The sequence below is a fragment of the Phasianus colchicus genome, chromosome 16 (genome assembly GCF_987193195.1).
Source record: "Phasianus colchicus chromosome 16, bPhaCol1.hap1.1, whole genome shotgun sequence".
In the NCBI taxonomy this organism is placed as follows: domain Eukaryota; kingdom Metazoa; phylum Chordata; class Aves; order Galliformes; family Phasianidae; genus Phasianus; species Phasianus colchicus.
This window is the reverse complement of record NC_143451.1, coordinates 12472328-12494588: the sequence shown is the minus strand read 5'-3', so window position 1 is coordinate 12494588 and position 22261 is coordinate 12472328. Positions and strand designations below refer to the sequence as shown.

Genomic DNA, 22261 nt, shown 5'->3' with positions numbered 1-22261 from the left:
TTTGCAGTGAGCAGGTGAGTGAGTCATTACCTTCTCAGAGATGACTACATGAGTCAACCCACAGAAAATGTGTACATAGAGCCTGATCTTGCCTAAAGCAATTCTCACAGGGTTAGGCCTCTAGGAATCCTGAGCTCCTTGGAGCCCAAATATGTTACTATTGTGACTAAGCTGAAAACCTGTGAAGCAGTGCTTTCCATTTCCACCCTATAAACATTATAAGACACATCAAAGGCAAGTGACTTTGTGGTGCTGAGGATTTAAACATTTGTAAGCCCGGGGTATGTATTACTGCTGCAACATTAATGAGAAGAAAACCTGCTCCTAGACCAGCTGGGTGCTAAATAATTGTTGTCTATTCTGCTCTCCAAGCAGGTATGGATGAAAAGCCGACGATCGCATTTGCCACGATACCCACCGCCAGCCGTGTTATTCAGACAGTTGCCAGTCAGATGGCACAGGGTGTTCCAGGACAGACTGTCACAATCCTTCAGCAGGCAGCTCCAGTGACCATTGGGCAGCATCAGCTCCCCGTGCGGGCGGTCACCCAGAACGGCAAACATGCTGTCCCCACCAACAGCATCACCGGCAGTGCTTATGGTAAGCTTTGTTTTGATTGCTCTCCAAGCTTTGCAGTTTAGTTGTCAAGTTATGAGGTCTTTCTCTTCTTAGTTATGCAAGTTATTCCACGTGTTCAGTGCCAAAGGTGATCAATTTGGCAACTTCTGTGGTTGTAAACATCAGTGATAGATACAGTCTACCTGTGTTTGCTCAGGTCTCCTTGATGGATAAGTTTTGCTACCTACCTTTGTTTCAGGGAAGTCCAATTTCTCTTTGCCCTTGCCTATGCATGTATTGCTACTTACGCTTTTGGGGGTTCCTAGTTGAAAGTGTTAGTGATTCTTTCATTAAGCCTCTGCTTTTTCATTTATTTTCCTCTGACAAATAGCCTTTGCTTTCAGCATGCCAAATAATAAAATTTCAGTGGTGCTCTTTAGATCTTGTGAAATATGGCTCCATAGAGCATTAAGAAAATAACATACTTTCCCTTCTTCAGGTCTTAGAGATTGAGAGAAATAAGATGTATTTCATCAGGTGAATGAATGCAGGACTGTTTATATACAGGATGTGTTGCAGTCATTTGTCAACCCTGATTTTTAAAATTTCATACTGGCTGTGTCTTGGCAGTCTTTTTTTGTGCTTGCTCAGCACCTCAGGTTTTGTGCAGTTAAGGATGATGACTGAGGGTGGTAATATCCAGGCTTCTTGCTGTCCCTATCAGTGGGATTCTAAGTATCTCTGCTGGCCCAGGCTGATGCTTACAGGGAGTTGGAAATGAAGGGCACTGGTGAGGTTTTGATGACTTCTTTAAAGCAGAATAGGAACATTTTACAGAATTTTCTGTTAAGGCAGAAAATGTAGCTTGCACTTGGAATTGCAAGAATCTTATTGGAGCAATGAGAAATTAATAGCAATAAGGTTTTTATGCAGCAAAGATATTAAATAAAGCAGGTGGCAGTTCTTACTACCCTGCAGTAGTGTTTCTAATGTAGAGTCAGTTTTTATTTTGCATTTATGTTAAGATATTCTGATCTCAGCAAGTTATTTTTCTAGCTCTCTCATTATGTTAGAAGTGTTCCAGTTGTGTCTAAGGGTTTAGGTTTTTTTGTAATAGGTAGTGAATTTTCTAGTTAACAAAATGGAGCCTGAATCTCTCGACTCATCTGTACAAAGTCAGCTTCTTTTCAGCTGCAAGGCTTAGGTACTTTCTCAGTCACTAAAATGTAGTTGGTCTCTGCCCACATCCTTATCCTATTTCTCTCTTTCATCCTCTTGATACTGTGTAGCCTTCTTCCCATGCATTGGAAGAAATCTCTGGGCTTTGAGGGCCTTTGTTCTGTTTCCTTTGTTTATTTATCTTAAGGCTTCTTTTTGATGCTCGTAGCACTGAGCGCACCGTAATGTTCTGTTATTCCATCCTTTGCAAATCAGTCTGCAGGGCAGAGGATGTGCTGTCTCCTGAGTCCCCTTTGGCTGCTTTTCTTATTGATGCAGAGTCCAAAACCTGCATGTGTTTTGTTTTCCAAGTGGTGATGTGTGCCAAAGCCAGTGTGTAAGCACATTCTTTGTCTGGAACGAGGAATTGTAGACGTTTTTACACAGAGCTGCTATTTAAATAGTCTTCTTTTTCTCACCACTTTTATTAATGGGAGGACAGGAGACTTTAGTCAGTACTGAAATACAAGATAGGGAGCCAGAAATTCCAAAGTTTGGATTCCAGTTCTAGTGGGAACATATTAGATTGTCTGGTGTAAGCTGTAAAACCTTCCTGCCCCTTTGATGAGAGAGATGTCAATACAGTCAATATTTGGGTTGTAATCTAGTGTCCCAACAGACTGGTTGTTCTTACTGTGCAAGTTCTGCCCCAGCTGTCTTCTTGGCAGTCTCAGATGGGATAAGGAGAGCCCTCAATACCATAGGTGCAACACACATGTTGTAGCTTGCAAGAAGGTATGATTTTAGGTAGCTAAAGAACTGCTTCTCCAAGAGGCGTGCTGTGATTCTGGCAGAGGATTGATCCTCCTTTTCTGGAGGTGAATATTTCACTGTTAATGCTGTGTTTGACAATGGATTGGGAGGGAAAAAAAAAAAAAGTTCACCATTGAAAGAGGTTATTACCAGTTTGGTGAACTTGCACAAAACTGGGATTGTTGTGGGGGGACAAACGAGGCCAACGAGCCTTACAGAATGGTTTGGAACACTTTTGAATACGTGCCGAGGTGCTGCATTTGACTGTGGTGGCTTTATTTCCTGGAGTGACAAACACTTGTATTGCTTACCACATTGATTCTCTTTTCTTTCCCTTCCCAGCTCTTACAAATCCTTTGCAGCTTCTCGCAGCCCAGGCCAGCTCATCCACTCCTGTTGTAGTCAGCCGGGTATGTGAGACAGGGACTGAAGAGACAGCAGCAGCCTCTTCCAGTGAACCTGAAGTCAAAAGACCTCGGATAGAAGAGTCCAGCGGAGCAGTCCAGGCCCAAACTGGAGTCATCACATCTACAGTGCCACAAGGACAGGCAACCAGTGAATGAAGAACCGGTGGGAGGAGCTGGAGTGGTGTGGGGTGGGCATGGGATGGCAGCAGCCCCTAAAGCAGCTTTCAAAGAAAACAAACCACAACTGTAACAGCTCTAAGCATAGCAAATAAAGAGCTCTTTTTAAAGTCAGATTTTTTTTAAAATGGGAGGTCAACAGCTGTTAGAATCACAAGGTGCCAAAAAGACAAGAATGGAAAACCCCTCCCAAGCACCAGTACCTGGAACTCTGTTCTGTCTTTACCTATGGGATATTTTTTTCCTTTTTTTCTTCTTTGTTTTTTAAAGATTCAAAAAAAAAAAAAAAAATACAGACAACTGATTGTATGACTGCTGGGATTTTTTTTTAACTGTATTTTCCCCTTTTGGCTCCAAGGGGATGGGATTTGCAGTTCAGCATCTAAAGGAATGTAACACAGATACATTCTGCTCCCTGGAAATGCCTTAATACTGTGCTTCTCCGAGCTTTGAAATGTAGGACCATTTTTAAAAGGCCAGCTAAGGCAGTCAAATACTGAAAAATGGGTGCAGTATCTCACAACAACAGCATTAAAGAAACGTGGTACCAAGCTTAAAGAAAAAGGCAGATTAATTTTTTTCTAAAACAGAAAAAATCTGAGTATTAATGAATGTTTATTTATGAGGCGATTCAGGAGGAAGAGTTGCACAGCTCAACCTCCTGGATTTCCAGATGCAATTTCTCTCCATTTCCTCTGAGGGAGAATGAGATGACAGAGGAACTGTGTTAATTTGGTTCCTGTAAAGATATTAAAAGGTTTTGTACCTTCAGTGACTTCTTACAGTTATTCATCCCTTGCTTTGGACAACATCCCAAGTATCTTAATGTCTGAGGATTGTGTGGGGAAGGGTGTCTCAGAGGTTGTATGTGTTTTTGATATTACTTTTGTGATCACATACTGTGCTCTCCAGCACCAGGGTCTATTCAGATTAGCACTGCAGATCAAAGATATCAAAGCCACTGTCCCCATAAACCTAAGAAAATGTTACCTGGTCTCCTGCACTGAAGCGGTCTGCCTTCACCTTGACTGGCAGTGTCATCCTCAGCTACATGGATGATGTTCAGGATGCCAGAGCTGGGTAGGAATCTGTCTCCAACTCTCTCTCGTGGGTGGAAGAGGCTGATAGCAATGCTCCTTTGTTATTTTTCTGAGAGAAAAATTAAGGGCAGGTGTGAGAGGCACCAGAGCTCATATAGTATTTAGTAGAAATTCTGTGTGTAGAGACCAAAGCAAAAGAGACCTTTTATTTTCCATGTTTAAGAGTCACTGGAGGTATTAAACAGGTTTTCCAAAAGGAATTCAGAGGCTTCCTTTCATTCTTCAGCTCCTTCTCCTGTCTGCCCTACCTTTAAGACTGTTTGAGTTGGCCAGTAAAAGGAGGGATTGTTTAAACTGTATTCCAGGCTCTTCATGTAGTACATCTTACAAGCAAAGCAGACTTGAGTGGAGAAGTGGGTGTGTGTGGAACCTGTGACTGGCAAAGGAATCAGCTTCTGCATGGCTCCAGCTGACCCCTTCAGCTTTACACTTGTGTGTGATCCCCTTGGTTCGTTTGTCTTCTGGCAACACAGCAGAGACCCTATGACTTAGAAAATGTTATGGCTTTATTAATGGAGAAAGTGACTTAATGGGGATGGGGTGTATGGCTTTGGTAGGTTAAACCACAGCAATTCACGTCTGATGAAATTTGAAGAGGGGGAGAAAATCCATGCAGTAGCATCTAGCATCACTTGTTCCCTTCTAGGTTTCCCTTCTGCTTGCCAAATCCTATTCAATAGCTCTGTCCCACCATTTGAATAAAACCCAAGTGCATTTTATTCTCAAGCCAATTGTTTTGTGAGAAATATTTCTGAAAGTAAGAAAGAATGTTGTGGTCTCATGATTTGTGGTCACAGTCTACAGTCGTGGGCCTGCAAAAGTATTTGGGACAGTTCATTTATCTACAGCTCAGCCTCCATAATTTGTGTGCCTTCAGTGCCAAGTTATTAGGCTGTGTTTTAGTACTTGGAAATTATTCTTGTGGAGGATTGTTCCAGCCCACAAATTGAAGCAGGCCAACCTCTAGCTGTTATGTTTCCTGTCAGGAGGACCAGGTGCAGCAGACTGGAAAAGAGACACATCAGCTCTGTTTTCTCTGTAGCCTTTTCAAGGCAGAATTCAATAAAACGGGCTTCAAGGAAGAAGGTACGAGGGAGAGTGCAGCATAGTTCATCCGTAATTAATCATTACATTCAGATGAATGCTGTTTCGATCCAGGCACACCTCTGAAACAGCCCTGAGGCTAAGAGAGCTTTCCTGAAGCAGTCTTTGATTTTCCAGCACTGTTAGGTGAGTCAGCCCAAGATGAACAACCAGCAGAGTACTGTCTGAAGCTGCCAAATTTCTGTGGCAAAATTTTTCCTTATTACTGCTTTCCTTTTAGAAATTCTAAGTCATTGGGACTGAACATTCTCTATGCTAGTCCAGCACCATAGCAATACATCAGCTGCATTGTGGTGTTCTTGTAAACCAGCTGCTATTTTAGTGATACCTCTAAGTCTGTCCTCAGGTTGACTCCATAGATTTGCCTCCTCTGTGTTTGGAACAGAATAATGCCTTCTCAGTCTTCTTTGTGTGGCTCAGAGTGCCTTGTGGTTTAAGTGCAAGTTGGCCACAAGCAAATCTCTCTGATCTGTTCAGCCATCTGCTGGAGGTGCCTGGATCTCATGGTGCAGCCCGTTGGGATTTCTGTGTTACAGTGCTGCTGAGAGAGCTTTGGTGGGGAGAGGAGTAGGGCATTTTGCTGCATCTGCTGCTGCCTGTCTAACAAAGGTCAAGGCATGCTGATTAGTTAACCTCCTATAACTTGGACCTAAGAAGATTTTCAAACTGGCTTCATAACACGTGAGTTCTCTTTTCACTGTGCCTCTGACAGACTAATTTTCCTTTGATTGTGGTCAGTTTATAGCAACTTTCGTTGCCTCCATTTACAAAAGCTGAATGCAGTTGTTTGGGATTTTTTTCATCTGAATTCCTTTGTTATTGTTTTGTCTTGACCGTGGTTCTTGTGAGACAGGAAGCTTTTTTTACAGTGAGATCATTTAATCTGATGTAGTGATAACAACACAGTGCTGAACACAGAGATGGAGTCCACGATTAGCTCATATATTCTCAACAACTTATTCTCTCCATCTCCCTCCTTCCCCCGTGCCATTAATTCTGTCCCTTGTAGCAAACACTCTCACTGTTATCCGCTGCCTGAAGCAGCACCTTGCTTAAGTTCTATCCAAGGACACAGGGATGAAAATACCTGTGGGATACGTGTAGGTCCAGAGCATGATGCAAAAGGTCAATTTAGTCACTCTACGTTAACTTTCATTATGTGTTTTAGAAATGTTATGCTGGACACAGTCTGTTTAGGAGAGTGTTGTGAGAACCACGTGAAAGCTTTGTGAGAGAAGAAGTTAAATAATAGCTGATGCTTTTGCAGTGCTCCTGCAATCAGTGCTGTGGTCTGGCTCCAGATACTGGGAAGGAATAAACTTGGTTTGCACGTGTTTCAGACATCTGTCTTGTGTACTTGTAACTGTCATTCCACATTTTTCCCCTTTTTCAATAGGGAAATGCCAGCAGTAAAACACAATATGAAGTACAAAAGATTATACAGCTGTATCTAAGCAAGTGAGAGTGGCTGACCTGAGCTTCCCGTGGGATGATGTGGAGCACTTTCCTCTGACTGACGGGGATGTTAAGTTCAAGTTAGAGCCTTTTGTCTGTGTTAGTAAGAGGGTTTCCTAGCAAGGTGTTCAGTGTTGCTCTGATGTGCACTAGTGTGTAGGTGAGAGCCAGAATGCTGGGTGAAAGGAGAAGCACTTCCCTGCTGCACCTGGATTTGGGGTCTTTAATACAAGGGTCTAATTTAGGAATAGCTGAGGACTTTTCCTGCTGGATCAAAAGCTGTTTCCTCAGTCTTACTGCGTTTAATCTCTAAATTCAAACTGGTTGCTTGTTTCCATCTTCCTTGTCTTTCAGATTTAAACTGTCTCTCCTAAATCATAGTTTATCACTGATGAATGTAAATCATGTAAAACTGCAATGTTAGGGAAGATCAGATCTCAGGTCTAGGTTTCTGTCTCTGCTACTGGCCAGTAGCTGCCTAGAAACGCAGAATAATTTGGTCTGGAAGAGACCTCTGGATGTCTGTGCTACAGCCTCATGTTCAGAGCAGGTCTGATGAAATCAGATCGCCATGACCACATCCAGCTGAGTTATAAATGCCTCTAGATGGAGTTTCCACAGCTCTCGTCCTTCCTCTCACGAGATGAAAGGTTTTTGCATCCCTCCATGTCAATGCCTCTTTTCCCATCACTACACACCTACAAGGAGAGCCTTGCTCTGCATCTCCCAAGAAGGCAGCTGAAGGCATGGGTAAGATTTACCCCCTGCTTTGCTGCTTCCTCTGAACACAGCAGCCTGGTTATCTCCACCTCTTCTGCACTTTGGGTGCTCAAGCCTGCAAGGTAGAATTCTGACAGAAGATCCCTCTCTGTTGTGTACTGGTGAGCCCAAAGCTGCACGCAGTACTCCAGAGGCAGTATCAAATGCTGATTGGGGTGGAAGAGGAACCACTTTCCTTGGCCTGCTGGCTGTGTTTTGCAAATACAGCCCTGTTTGGCTGGAAATACTGTGCATTGCATTTGTACGCTTTCAACTATTTTGTTGAAGTGCCAAATTGTTCTTGCAGCTTTTTGGACTGGAGGCAGTATTGTGGGATCCTGATCACTTCTTACTGCCCATGCTTCACTCTATCAGATAGATAATTTCATTCCAGTGGGGTCTTACCTTGAGCTTCTGTGCTGATGCAAAATCTCACATGTTTGCCAGTCCTGCTGCTCATAGGTTGGACTCTGGCATTAAGCAGGAAGCTCTAAAGGTGTTGACTTGGCTTCACAGCTTTGTCCTTACTTTGGGCTTTTGAGGGCAGATGATCTTTTCCCCTTGTCAGACAGGCTCTCTGTCAAGCTCCCATTTCCTCTCTCTGCCACAATTTTCCCCCTATATTAGTAGCTGTTTCTATTGACTCCAGAGACCTTTAATACAGCTCCTAACTTAATGCAATTGCTTGAAGGTCTGCATCTGGTGAGAATCTGTACGTTAGGTTGCAGTTATACAACAGATGGTTCAATCATGTAACTTCTTGTTTCCTTCTGGGTAAAAATTATGCCAAAGCTGCTATTACTGTAGCATACACTACTGTTATGAAGTGTAGCTCGCAATGGAGCCAGCTGTGCTGGGAAAAAACAATCACTACAATGTCATCTGGCTGGCTGGAGCTGATGAGGATGAAGCAGTGCTTGCATGTTGGTCTGGACCTGCCTAGAAGTAGCTTTGTGCTGGAGCATCTCTGTGCCCAGCAGCTGCCAGGGTTAGAGCAGCACACACTGCTGGTTGTTTGCAGGACTGTGCACGTGTAGTAAGCAACAGTGAATGCACCTGGCTGAGATGGTGGGCTTTCTCTATTAGATGTCTTTCACAGGGCAGTAATAGAGCAGTGAGCGTTTTATTTTGTCCTAAGCAAGGCATTTTGAACAATATCGGGGTTTTCTTGGAACGCTGTTGTTTAAATTCCAAATTTTTAATCGACTTTGATATCTATGCTTTTTGATACCTTTCTGATTTACCACCCCTGAATTAAAGCCTTCAGAAGGTCTGGCTGGTCCTCTCCTCGTGTGTCACTTTACATTTCAGAAAGAATCTGTGCCAAGTCTACCCCTTTGCTCTCAAGATAGAAGAACCCACTGACAATTCATGGGTGGCAGCTAAGGTAGAAACTCTTTAAATATTTTTTTTTTTTCCAGAGAATATTAAATTAGATCTGTGTAAACATAAATTTTATATTTATTAATGTGTGTGTGTGTAAATATAGATATATAAATGGTCCGTGACTATTTCTTTCTCTTTAATGGTACTTTACACAGACTTTTATACCATGTATTGATAAATTCCTGCACCAGGCACTGATTTGGAAAGAACGATGTACCTATTTGTGTGACAGATGTGGGCAGCCTGCAGAAGCAGCTTTCCTTCACTGACTGCTGTCATCACTCTCGCAGAGCAGATGAGGTGGTGCAGTGCTTGCATCTTCCTTGTGTAGGAGCTCCTGGCTTTGTCATGCACTCAGCCACCCACAATCCGTGCTGCTTTTCTGGCAAGAAAACCCCCAAATGGCATTAATGAAAGCTGGAAGCCTTTCTTGTCTCAAATTATCTCTAGATGTGGTATCGAGGAGTTCTTTACGCTTTTGCTGTGCAAGTAATGGGACCGTATTGCTAACAGAGGGAACTGATGGAGGGTCTGTGAGGATGCTGTGAGGCTGAGGAACTCCTCTGTCTGTCTGTCAGGCAGGTGAACTGTCATTGGGGCACAGAGGATCAGTTTCTTCATGGTGAGATTTTTCTCCTTTTGCACTTCCCTCTCTTTATGGGGTATGAGGTCTCTATTCACAGAGAATAAATTTTCCCTAACCTGTCAAATTTCAGTCCTGCTTTAACTCCAGGATGCTAAATTCAGAAACATGCATTTTTGACCTACTTGGGGCTGTGAGAAATATTCTCAAAAGCACGTGATACTGGGCTTCCTAAACTGAATAGCTCTTACCAAAGCAGCAATTCCTTTGTGAGGACCTGTGCAAATTCTTTGCCTCGGTTTCTGCTCACTGTCTGGTGGTTGGGCTTTGATATTTGAGGCAGAACAGGGTATGAAGGTGTGACAAGGAGGAACCAGAATAGGAGCAGTGAAAGGAAACAGCTTTCCTCTTTCCTTCTCAGTAGAAAGAAAGTAAAAAGAAAAGGGGGAAAAAAAAAAAAAAAAAGCCCTTGTGACAACCAGCCTTCCCCTGTTATTTTGTATTATTTGATTTCTACTTCATGTCTGCTGCTGGGTTAAGCAACACATGCAGCATCTCATACCTTGGCATCCTTGATCCAGACCATTCAGTCTCACTTCTATCTCAGTTTCACTGAAAGCAATCTGAAACAGAGCCTTCCGTAAAGCTAGGGGTTGAGGAGAAATGTCTGTTAGCTCAAGTAAAATGTGATTTAATTGGGGCAGAAAAAGTGATGTTTCCTTCTGTTCTGCTGCCTTGCTGCTAAAAGTCCAGTGCAGGAGATGCTGATGCTCTGCTGTGCTGAGTGCTGCTCCTCAGATGTGGGCAGGCTGCTAAGAAGGCAGGTTGGTTTTGCAGCAGGGGATTGCTGTAAGCCTACATTCACTGTATTCCTGCCCACAAGATGGTCTTAAAGCAGAGAGAATCAGAGTATTGTTCTTTGTAAGGTGTTTTTTTAACGGAAAAGAAAGCAATGTTAAAAAAAAAAAAAAAAAAAAAAAAAAAGTGTTCAATTGTAACATTGTGGAAAATGGAATGATTTTAAAGTACAACAGCTTTACAAGGTGGTACTCTTGGGTTCCATGTGTGCCATTTGTGCCGATGGGATGGCCTTGTCCAGACTGCTATCCAAAGAACTGTTTGAAGCTGTCTTAGGATAAATCAAAGCTGTGTGAGCAATGGGTGGTAAAGCTGGAAGGCCTGGTCAGATTCTGAATGTTTTCTTTAAAAGAAAAAAAAAAAAAAGCCAGTTGGAGTCTCCCTCCATTCTGTGATTGCATTCACACCGAGTCATGTGGGAAAGCTGCAGTGGGACGAGGACCAGGATACTGCAGTGCTGTGACAGAAGCAGAACTGGCTTTGTTACGAGGAGCCTTACCCCTCTCACCTGGATTCAGCACTTAAGTTAAGGAATTGCGATGGGGGAGAAAGCCATGCCTGCATTTCAGTTCCTGGTTCTGCCTGTATGACCTCCAGCAAGATGTTCGGGGTTTTCTTTTGTTTTCTGAGACTGATATCAAAAGTACTTTTTTTATTATTTTTTTTTTTCTGTGACTTGTTTTCACAATCAGTGCTTTTTAAAAAGCAAGGTGTGTGTGTGTATCCCAAGTGGAAGAGCTCCATTTGGGGCAGCAGTTGGGAAGTCCATCACCTGCACCAGGCCGCCTTGCAGCTCTGCATCCCAGCAGTGCTGACAGCACAACCAGCACCTGAGGAGCAGAGCCTGCATTTCTGCATCAAATGGGATACAGTGGGTTTTGTTTTTTTTTCAAATATGGAGCCATACTCTTTTTTTTTTTTTAAGTGATTTGAGATCTGAATGTGATTTCTAATGTACCAAGAACATTAATATTTTAAAGCTATAACAAAGTTTAAAATTTCTACTATTTTTTTTTTTTTTCATTTATTTCAACTGTTCTGTTACCTTAATTTGATGTATGTGGATGGGGAGTGTTGCTTCTCCTCTTAGCATTTGTTTCTATAACCAGAAATAAAATTATATATGAAAGAGAAGATGCCCTGAAATCTCTTGCTGCTTTCCAGTGACAGACCTGCACGCTCCCTGGGTGGCACTGAGGGGGTTTAAAACCAGGCTGAGCCTCCCTCAACTCAGCAACTGATCCCTCTGGACGCAGCACTGTCTCAGCAAGTTGCAGCTGATGTCAGATGAGATGCAGACCTTTGCACTCATGCAGAGCCAATGATTTTTGGCAGCTCACTGTTCCACTCTGTCTGACCAAGAAGGTGTTTTTTTCCTGTGGTAAACTTGGTTGGGTAAGTATGTTTGCCTTTTTTTTTTTCCTTTTTCTTTTTAAATGGAATAAGATAGGAGGTTTGGACACTGTTTCAGAGTCTCCAGGTAGCTGTGCATGTGTTTGAGACCCGTAATGCCCCCTGTGGGTGTTACCAGCCAGTCCTCACGCTGTAGTTTTCATTCCATCAAGAAGTGAAACAAAATGTCGTTTTGAGAGGCAAACTGCAGCAGAATCTTTGCCTGAGACTTACAACCATTGTTTTGTGGACGTGTATGGTGACAGAAATTTCTTCTGTACTCACTGTACCCAAGTTACACAATTGCTTTTGTCATTCCTCATAAAGGAGCCAGAATTTAAATTCTTGGTTTATTTTGACTAATTCTGAGCTCCAAATTTGAATAGGAGTGTTTTTGAAACCACGGTTGACACAAAGTTATCTACATTCGATTAACGCTTCCATGTTTAAAATATTATTTAAAAAAAAAAAAAAAAAAAAAAAAAAAAAGTATGCTGTTCAGCACAGACGTTCACCCAGCAGAGCCTTTTTTTTTTCTTTTTTCTTTTTTTTCTGGCTGCTTATGGTTGTGGGGACATCCCTGTGCCCACCGGGCGTGCAGCCAGAGGAGAAGGCAGGAAAACCAGAGCTCTGCTGCTCCTCTCCGCCCTGCTGCTGATAGCTGGGCTCAGGGATGCTGCCTCTGAGGGTAAAAGGGAGCTGGTGCCGCGGTGGCTAATTGCCAAGGCACGCTGTTAATGAGTGCTGAGGAGTCCATCAGGCAGAGGGCTGCACAGAGCCCCAGGGCTGTGAGCAGCAGGGGAGGCTGTGTCAGGGAGCTGCAGCCCCACCTGCTGAGCAGCTGTTTCGGTCCCCGGAACGTCCCTGGGGCGGAACCTTCGCGCGGGGCCGCCGCGTGCCCCGGGCCCGGCGCTGCGGACCGCTCTGCTCAGGGGGACCGCGTTGGCGACGGACCGAGGGGGCGGACAGCGTGCGGGGACTGCGGGCGGGATGGGCACGGCGGCGGCCGAGAACTTCCTGAAGCAGGCCAGGTAGCGGGACGCGGGGCGGCTCGGGGTGTGCGAGGGCCGGGTCCTCACGTCCTCTCGTCCCTCGCAGGGAGGTGCAGGAGGACGAGCTGAGCAGGTTCGCCGCCCGAGTCGCCGCCCAGCTGCAGGGCCCGGAGCCGGGCGCCGAGGCCGCGGACTGCCTGCAGCGGCTGCACCTCGTCCTGGCCGCCAGCAAGAGCCCCCGTCAGTGAGTGCCGGCTGGGTGAAGGCAGAGCGTGCGTTGTTTGAGCCGAGGAGGTGGGAGGGGAGGGCTGGAGCCTTGAGGGAGCACTCCAGTTTGTAAACAGTGCGCTCGGTGTAAGAGTTAAAGCCCTGTTTGTTCTTTTTTCCCCTTGCAGAGGGCTACCGTCCCTTCACAGCGAGCGTAACGGGTGCTGTGTTACAGGCTGTGCTAAGGGACGGAATTCAGATGATAATTAAGATATTAATCAGGGTCGCTGTGAAGGGAGATGATCCTAACAGCACAAACGTGCAGGCTGTAAGCATGCAGCTCTGCTCCTAACGCTTTGCTGACCCCACAGGCTGGATGCTCAACTCATGGAGCTGCTGCAGACTGTGCTGTGCTCACCCAAGTGCCCCGAGCAGATCCAGCTGCTGTGTGCTGCCATCCTGAGAGAGATGGCACCCTGCGATGGGCTGCGCCTCTCCTGCCATAGGATTCAGAACACAAAGCTGCTGAGCCTGGTGTCCTCCGTCCTGCTGGCCCAGGTAAGCGGCCTCACAAGGCAGGTGTCGTCCCTTGTCAGTATGGATTTGTTTTCAGGTTCTTCTCTGCGTTTGTTGAGCTCAAAGGGAGAGAAAATCAGCTGGTGATATCCAGGAGAAACCAGAGTTATTTCCGCGTTCAATCAGGGAACATTATTAGCCTGTTTTGTGTAGGAAAAACTGGTAACTTTTTTCTTTCAATACAAATTTGGATTGCTGATTGAAAGACCTTGATTCTCCACAGAGAAGGAAACATGAGAACTCACTTTTTTATGTTCCATCCACGTTGATTGCTCTCAGAAATAAACTGGAAACCTCATCTAGCTTTTTCCCTTCTCCTGTTGCTTCTCTTAAGTGTGCCTGCTAAAGATAAAACATTTTTCTTAGTCCATCTGAAGGTTTTCATTCTGAGTCTCGCTGTATGCTCAGAAATGTCTCCTACATTTTTGTTTTGCACTTCTACAGAATAAAAACATACCTTGTGTTTTAATTTTTCTTAGATTCTAACTAAAACCAGAAAGAGGTTTTCTTAATTTTCTACGCTACTGAAACATGCTACATTTTAGTCGTTTCAGAATCACTTCTGTGGCTAGAAATGGAGCAGTGAGTGGTAGCCTCTCTCATGATTGCAGCCCTATTTCAGCAGAACCTTTAAAAATGTGGTCTGTATTTGTTGCTGTTTTGGATGGAAATCATCTTTCTTCTCTCTGCCTGCCTGCCTGCCTGTCCCCCTTGGCTCTGTAAAACTGATATTATTCTTATAAAGCTTTTGGCTTACCAGAAATCACAGCCTCTGGTGTTGCATTAGGAGCTGGAAACCTGCCATTGATTTAATTCCAGCCAGATTTTCCTCTGAGCAGCAAGAGGAAACACATCAGTAATGCACATAAGCAGCACCGTTGTTTGCAGTAGGCAGCAGCAATGTATCTGTGGGACAGGGAGAGGATATCTCTCCTTTTTCCTTCACCACAAGGATCCCCAAACCTTAAACTTCCTTTTCAATAGGATAATAGAGTCTTTATTTCCTTTGATCAGTTTGCCCACATCTGTTTGCTAGAGGAGCATAGAAAGTAACCACTCATGGGTGAGGTTCTAATATGATGTTTCTCATTGGAAGCTTGCCTGTTGTTTCCTAATTGCTTCCAGTTATCAGGTACAAAGCTGACATTAGATGGAGACTGTCAGAAATTAATATTTGTTCACCACCTTCAACAAACAGCTGTCCAGGACCCCAAGCAGCAGAGAAGGTTTAGTTCTTATTGGCATGATGATGCTCATGAGGAAGGAAAATCTCTCCAAAGGCTGCTTCCACCTGTTATTGTTAAAAAGAAAATATTTTGGACAGAAGGGTTTGTTGGCATCTAAGAACCGCAGCTGTAACAGCTTTATTTTCCTCATTGTGAGGATATGGGCTGAGCAGAGAGTCCTCTAGCATGTTGCAACGGTCCATTTTCTGTTCATAAATTTCTAATTTAACAGCTAAGAAGCTGACCACAAGGGGAGTAGTTAATGCTTGCACTCGCTGCTCTGGAATTGATGGATCAAAGTAGTGTTTAATTTGAAGACAGCCACTACAGTTTTTGATTCCCACCTCAGGTGATGTTTGTCCACAAACATGTTGCTTCATCAAAGAACTCTCCCCTCCAGAGATCTATGAATTCACATTGCTGAAGAACTCTATAAGATATGGTAAAATAGCCTGTGCTGTTGTTTCTATCCTTGACATTGGTATCGATGCCTGATGGAGGAGTTTTGTATGGTATTGGTCTATAGTGCTTTTAAGAGATTATCTGCCTAGCTTTACCTCTGCTTTATTTTTAAGGGAGAAGAGAAGGCTGCGGTGTCTGCTGTGGGACAGCGTATTGTAAAAGCCCTGGAAGGAAGATTGCCTGAGGGTCAGAGTTCTCGATATCTTCTTCCCGTCCTCTCAAATGTCATCAGTCTGTCACCAGAAGCTCTAACTGAAGGTAAGTATGTGGGAGACCTGAGATTACCATCTGGCTTTGATCTGTAGAGTGATCAGAGAGGTCCTTGAAGACTTTGGACGGGAGAAGGACTTAGAAACTGCTCTTAAAAGTGACATGTCTACCACAAGGAAAGTGAACTTGGGTGAGGTACATTCTGCCACATAAAGAACAGATTGGGCCATCAGCTGCTTGGGCTCCTTCAAGGGGACAGAGTCTCTGTTTTGTATCAAATTAACGCATTCCTTAGCCTACATTTGGGTCTCTAGATGCAGTAGGAATGTGAAACTGCAGATATTCTGAAGAGTATTGGGCAAAGAGAAATAGAAACAGAAATAGAACAGCTGAAGAGCAGTAGAGGTGTGCTTCAGAGACTGCTTCTCTGATCTAGCTTTGAGCTTGTGATTTTCTTTGTACAGAGCAGATCAATGTAGTCAGCAAGAAGATGGCTGACTGGCTGAGGTATGCAAGTACTCAGCAAGGAGTCGCTCAGCCCTCTGGAGGCTTCTTCTCTAATCCCAGAACCAGACAGGTCAGTGTTGAATTGCTTGTGGTTATCTCACAGGGGTGTTTGCTTGTCAGCAGCCTGCTGTTATAATCAACTTCTGATAAATCTGGAAGTGCTGCTAACTTTGGTCACTTTCCTGGGGAATATGTAGACAAGAAGCATAAGAAATCAAAGTAAGGGTATTTATAGCTTCTAAACTTAGGAGTTCTGCTATAGAGAAAGAACTCATGAAATAGTTTTGGGGTGAGAATCATTAATTGGGCATGTACCTTGGAGTAAAAGCCTTGTGAGTGGGAGGGAAAAGTTTGAGGTATTTCAGGTGGGGAGGAGGATCCAATGCTGCTGACTTTTCTGGCTGTAGAAGGCTGCCCCACTGCAGGCCCCATAGTGCATATAAACAAGAACTGCTAGTCTCCATGGGCTCAGTGAAGTTTTCCTTGCCCTCTCACCTCACCTATCTTTGGGGGCCTTACCTGCTGCATCTTTTCTCCCAGCCTGGCCCTGTCACGGAGGTGGATGGTGCCATTGCCACAGACTTCTTCACGGTGCTCTCGCTGGGTCAGCACTACACAGAGGATCAGTGGCTCAACATGCAAACCTTCTCCATGCTGCGGAAATGGCTGCTGTGCTATGGGGGCAAGGAGATGAACACACCAAATTCAGGTTTGAATCAAAGGGCTACAGACAATGGTGGGTTTGCACCCACAAGAGGTAGGTGTGTTCTGAGTTGATGAGGTGGCTGTGCCAGAAATCCAGTAAGTGGCCAGAAGGTGGGCAAGAATTTAGAGCTCTTGGACTAAGATGAAACCTCCTGGCTGATGCTTTCTGACCCTTTTGCAAGGGTTTATTCATTCAGTATTCCCTGGTTTCAGGCAGAATGCCACGTGTCCCTGAAGAAGAGGGTGTGGGTTGTGGGAGATGGCATTTCCTTAATATTCCTATGTGACTGCCTTCTTCCCAGCCTTCTTTACTTCACAGTGTGCCTGGGGACAGACACCTCCTCCTCTGTTGCTCAGCAGCAGGTGGGCTGCATTGCCTGTGATATGACCTGATATGTGATAACCTTTATTCTATAGGTGACAAATCAGAAGTGGATAGGTCTGTTATGTCTGTGGTCTCGACTTCATCCATGTCAAGTCGCCTGCTTCCCCCAAAGGAACGTCTGCGGGAGAAAGCTTTTGAGTACTGCCAGCGGCTGATTGAGCAGAGCAATCGCCGTGAGTCTTTACATGAGCCCTCCTTGGTAGTGTTCTTGAAAATGCTTCTGCTTTGCTGCTTCTTTAGGCTGGGATCTCACTCCCTGGCATCCACAATGAGGCTGGAGGCACAGGACTGGCTGCAGCTGCCAGTGTATGTTATTGACCAGCCTTAAGCCTGCCTCCTAACTTTGATTTGTAGGGATGCTGTGGAGTTTGATTCTTACTAGCCTGGAATTTGGATCCGTGTGTGTTCCCACCTGTCCTGAAATCTGGATTAGTACTCATACTGACAGCCTAACATTCCTGGTTGGCTTTTAACTTAGACATCTTTCTCTGGCAGAGGCCCTGAAGAAAGCTGATGGAGACCTGCAGAAAGCTGTAAGTACACAGGGATAGGGTTGAAGCTCTCAGTGTTGTGACTTCCTCCCACTGTGATCTGGCTCTCTGCTCTTCTGCAGTGTCTCATTGAGGCAGTGACAATCATGGACATCATCTGCAAACAGGACTCCTCCTATGTGTACCGTGCAGCATCCTTCCTGAAGATCTTGCATGGCAGGATCAGTGGGGACGCCACTTATGCCAGGGCATTGCTGCCCATTGCCCAGTTCTTCCTAAATCATGGTAAGTCATCTTCCACAAATTAGTCTGGCATACTCACAGCACAGCTTTTGTCCTGGCAGTTTGCTGGCTGCTGGAGTTTATAATTCAGCCTAGGCTGTACTCCAGGATTCATGATCCCACTCCTGGAGAGTCAGAAGCTGGGCTGTCTTGTGTTTTTTAGAAAAACACACCCAGACTTAGTTTTTGCATATCCCTTGGAGCGCCTGTTGACAGGACTGCTGGGTGAGCTGTGCTCAGGAATGTGCTGTATCCTCCCAGGCGAGATGGCTGCTGTGGACTCTGATGCAATCTACAAGCACTTATTCACTGATATCCCAGCTCAGCTCTTCCACAACTCATCACTGGCTTTTGAATTTGTCCTATTCTGCAAAGACAACAGCCGGCTCTTGTCTGAGACCTCCAGCATATTCAGGCGGAGTTTCCCAAATCTCTTCAAGGTACAGATTGCCAGAGCAGCACAGGAGACAGCCTGTTGTGCTTCTTTTCTATGCCTCCAAATCCTTCTGTTTGCCTTTCAGCACACCCTATAGCCCACCATTATACTTTCATGGCAGTGCTAGGCAGGGCACAGCCAAGAGGGATGGGTAAGAAGGACTTAGAAAATTGTGAGTTTGAGGTGGAAAGAGGGTTCTGAGTGTGATTAGCTCTACCAGGAGAGGGGAGTCTGGGTTAGTATTACTGTCAGTGGGTAGTGCAGGGTGCACAGTTAAGACACAGCAGATTTTTTTTTTTGAAAACTTGAAACATTTCAACTTGCTCACCACTAAATCAGCTTCTAAATGCATGTGTTGAGCTACCAGCAGCCTCCCCATTTCTTGGCTGAACTCTTAGTCTTTGTTTCTGCTTTTCAGAAGTGACTTTCCGTTCCTGATCCCTTTTGGTCGCAGTGTGAGAATTGTCTTGACCGTGTGGTGGAGTCCTGGGAATAGTGCAGCAGTTTGTACTGCTTTCTTACAGTTTCTGGCATGGAACAGCCCACCCCTCATTGCTGAGTTTGTGGACATTCTTCCATTTCTGCTGGATGCGGGGACAGCCATCGAGATCTTCCATTTGTTGCTTGACCTGCCCTGTCTGACAGCAGCTCTGGATGTCCAGATGAGGTAATGCTAACTTCCCTTCCTCTCATTTGCTTATCAGGGTTTTGATGTTGACTACACACTTCTCTGAGCTTCAGCTGCCCTCTGGCTGCTGCTGTCGGAGTGAGAGGCTGCAGTCAGGTTAACACAAAGCTGCACAGACATCAGCTCAATTTTCCTGGTGATGCAGTGTGCACAGAAAGAGAGCCCTTACACTTCGGTACTGGACTGTCTTTGGAACTCGGGGAGTTGTTGTCATTTCACCATCTGTATACAGATCCAAACTATTGCCTTGTGCTGGAGTGTCTGCCATCAGCCACTGTCTCCACATAGAGATGTGGACTAGTGGGTCCCTGCTCTTGCTCCTCTTTGTTGGCTGTGCTTTGGAGGCAGACGGAAGTTTTTTCCTAAGCTCATTAGGGACTGAAAGAGTGTCTAGGGAGATGGGAAGGCATTGGAGCTGGCTCTCACTGCTGTACTTCTGCTCTTCCTTTTGTTCTCTGACATTAGCAGCTCTTTTTGGAGTGCTCAGAAAAGGAAGTCATCCTAGATACAAGAAGTTGGTGGGCTTTGGTGTCCGAGGGGTAGGAGTGCCATTTTCCCCTTCCACAGGAGTTACACAGAAGCAATTCTGGAGCTATTGCCACAGTTTGGAGCTGTGAGTTCTGTATGGGGTCTGTTTCTCACCATTTCAGGCATTCTAGTTCTCTGGCTTTCAGGGGGCTTAGGGTTAGACCAAGTTAATATCCTGAGCATATGTGTCACTCTATTGCTCAGGATTCCAGCCATAGCCTGGCCCATTCTCACAATTCAGCACATTCTGTGTGTCTCTCCTTCTAGGTCTTCCTCTCTGCCATCCGCTGAGAGGGCTGCCTGTGATCCTGCTGTGAAGCCAGCTGCCTGCCTGGAGGCCTTCCGCAATCCCCTCTACAGGAGTACATTCCAGTATCTTCTCCGTGTCGAATCTGTTTCTGAAGACTTCCAGGAGAGGTAGGAGGTTGCTTTAGGAGACTGCCATGAGGGTTTGGTTCAGCCTGCCAGGTCTGGGAGGCAGCATTGGGATTGCTAGGAAAGGCATAGCTGCATTCATCTGAGGTGAGGTGGGCTTGACCTTCCTTCCCTGCGTTAGCTCTGCCAAGTGCTCTAAGGCTTTGTGGGCTATAGGGAAGGGGAGACAAGGGAGTAGTTGGGAGCACACCTTTATCAGTAGTTTCTTTGCTGCTTGCAGGCTGATTCCACTCCGACAGCTGCTGGGATCCCTGGCAAGCAGCGGAAGGGTCATGCAGTGTGCAGACACTGTCCCTGTCTTGCTGGAGCTCTTTTTCAGTGTGGTGGCTGAGGTAAATGCTTTTTGGGCAGTTTGACTTCCACACGTGCTGTGGGGATTTCTTGTTATGTCAAGAACAATCACTTTAAGGAGAGTGTTAACACACTGCAACTTCAGCAGTGTGGGTGGTCCAGTACTGGCAGAGAGCTGCACTGAGCTGCCCGCTTCATCCAAAGAAGGAGGAGAGCTCCATGATGCAGTATCAGTGTTCACAAATGTTTTCCCAGACAGCTGTGAGCGAGTGCAGAACGAGTGCCTGGTACCTGCTTTATGCACTGCTCTGCTGCTGTATCAAGCAGTCTCTGTGCTGGCGTGGTCCTCTCTGGCTGATCAATTTGAGTTTGGGTTGCTGGAAATCACCAGTATTGCTGAAGCTGGGATTGTTTCTCAGTTTGCAGATGCATCTCTGATAAACCAGCTGGTGGTGCTGGTGCTGCAGAGAAGCGACCAGCTCTATGAGATCCCAGCATTTAAAGATGACGTGCATAGGTGAGACAAAACAGAAGGCCTGGCCAAGCTCTCAGCCCTTCTGCTGGCTTCCCAAGACAGCCTGGCAGCTGTTCTAGTTGTGACCATCCTGAGCATGCAGCTGCTGTGCTAGTGGTTGGATGCTGCCAGCACCTCCTCGGTTTGGTGACCAGTGCCTTGGCTGTGGTCTGAGCTCTCTCCATCTCTCCTGCAGAGTGCTGAGCTCACAGCTAGTGATGCTCTGCAAGCTGCGCCCTGCGCTCGTTGTGGAACTGTCCAAAGAGCTTCTTGAGTTCTCAGGAACTGTCAGCAACATCCAGAACAAGGAGCCCATCTTCACCCACGTGGTAAGTGGGGCCTGCCTGCTTCTGCCACAGGGTGTCCCAGCTGCAGTGCCATCTGTTGGTCAGCTTCTCTTTCCTCCTTTACCCTGTCTTAGCATTACATCATCTGATTTGCCATTCCCTAAACTGTGATAAGATCCCCTTTCCTTCTGCTTGCCCTGAGTACATCTGCCTTTGTTTCAGGTCTGGGCTATTGGAGAGTACATGTCTGTGTCCTATGACAAGCGCTGCACTGTGGAACAGATCAACCGATTCTTTGAGTCATTAGAGGCTGTGCTGTTTGAAGTCACCCAGATCCGACCACAGGCCAGTGTCCCCAGCTATGCACCCCGTGCCATCACTGTCCTTATGACTGCCTTGACCAAGCTGGCAGCTCGCAGCCAGGACTTGATCCCCAGGTGAGGACTGATGGCAGGAAAGGGCAAAATGGCAGAAACTTGCAGATCTGATGGATCCAAACACAGATGTTTGCAGTGTTAGATGAACATACTTGGCAACTGATGGAACCTGGAAGTGAAAGAGAACAGAGGAAGCAAACTGTAGGGAGGAAGTGGGCTTTCATCTGCTGACAAACTCTCTGTGCATCAGGACAAAGGACAGTTGGTGTCTGGTGTTTGCTTGCATCAGTCTTCTGTGGTAGAAGACACATGATTACATAGTGCATGGTGCAAGGCTCTACAGCTGAAGTTTGTGTATTCTCTCCTGCAGGGTGTCCTTGTTCCTGTCCAAGATGAGGACATTTGTGCAGAGCCCTGCTGTCACCTCTGTGTACTGCGAGGAGGACCGTGAGGAGATCCTTATCCGGGCAACTGAGCTCATGAACCTACTAAAAATGCCAAGTGTGGCTCAGTTTGTGTTCACACCATCTGTGGATGTGGCCCATACACGGTTTCAGAAGGAGGTGAATGACACCCTGCCTTCTGCTCTGAGGATAGTGACCCGTCTCCTAGAGCCAGCTCCTGGCTTTGTGCCGGGGTGAGGGTGTGGGGTTTGTGGGAGTTACCTTCTACTGTAACTGATCTGACACAGCCAACACTCAAGGCTGAGTGCTCTGAACTGGAAATGAGGAACAAATGATTGTGAATGAAACAGAAAACAGGAATAAGTAGAGCTGAGGCTGCTCTTTGGATTGCAGCCTGTTTTTGTGCATCTCTCCGGTAGCATCTGTTGCTTTTTCTACCTCCTATTCCTGTCCTACCTCTCCCAGGCCAGCATGGATTGAAAATAACAGTGGGTTTGTGCGAATGAGT

General features: G+C 45.6%; 2 protein-coding genes across 5 annotated transcripts in view; both read left to right on the top strand.

The window, feature by feature from the left end:
* FOXK1 (forkhead box K1) overlaps positions 1-11716 on the top strand; it is a 50472-nt gene extending 38756 nt beyond the window's left edge. The window contains exons 8-9 of the mRNA XM_031606617.2: positions 376-600; positions 2872-11716. Of these exons, the coding sequence (XP_031462477.1) occupies positions 376-600; positions 2872-3092 (446 nt within the window). The 3' untranslated portion in view covers positions 3093-11716. The remainder of the gene's footprint in view (positions 1-375; positions 601-2871) is intronic.
* Positions 11717-12654: 938 nt separating this feature from the next.
* AP5Z1 (adaptor related protein complex 5 subunit zeta 1) lies at positions 12655-22160 on the top strand. 4 transcript variants are annotated; one of them, XR_004168727.2, is made up of 18 exons: positions 12655-12781; positions 12849-12986; positions 13321-13507; positions 15327-15471; positions 15888-16000; positions 16471-16639; positions 17053-17193; positions 17516-17553; positions 17634-17796; positions 18055-18233; positions 18754-18896; positions 19713-19862; positions 20101-20212; positions 20591-20688; positions 20882-21014; positions 21195-21409; positions 21486-21610; positions 21720-21856. XR_004168727.2 is itself a non-coding variant. In XM_031606616.2 (17 exons), the coding sequence occupies exons 1-17, from the start codon at positions 12741-12743 to the stop codon at positions 21988-21990; spliced, it is 2436 nt and encodes an 811-aa protein (XP_031462476.2). In that variant the 5' UTR covers positions 12655-12740; the 3' UTR covers positions 21991-22160. The 4 variants fall into 4 exon arrangements, 3 of the variants coding, with proteins under 3 accessions (XP_031462476.2, XP_090007350.1, XP_090007351.1); XM_031606616.2 differs by lacking the exon at positions 21486-21610 and having other exon boundaries at positions 21720-22160; XM_090151225.1 differs by lacking the exon at positions 21486-21610 and having other exon boundaries at positions 12716-12776; positions 21720-22160.
* The last annotated feature ends 101 nt before the right edge of the window (positions 22161-22261 follow it).

Excerpts from the sequence above, each read along its gene's own strand:
- AP5Z1 (XM_031606616.2), top strand. The coding sequence starts at position 12,741 with ATGGGCACGGCGGCGGCCGAGAACTTCCTGAAGCAGGCCAG. Across the intron at positions 15,472-15,887 it reads ACCAGAAGCTCTAACTGAAG|AGCAGATCAATGTAGTCAGC; the intron begins GTAAGTATGTGG and ends TTCTTTGTACAG. Across the intron at positions 18,234-18,753 it reads GTTTCCCAAATCTCTTCAAG|TTTCTGGCATGGAACAGCCC; the intron begins GTACAGATTGCC and ends GCTTTCTTACAG.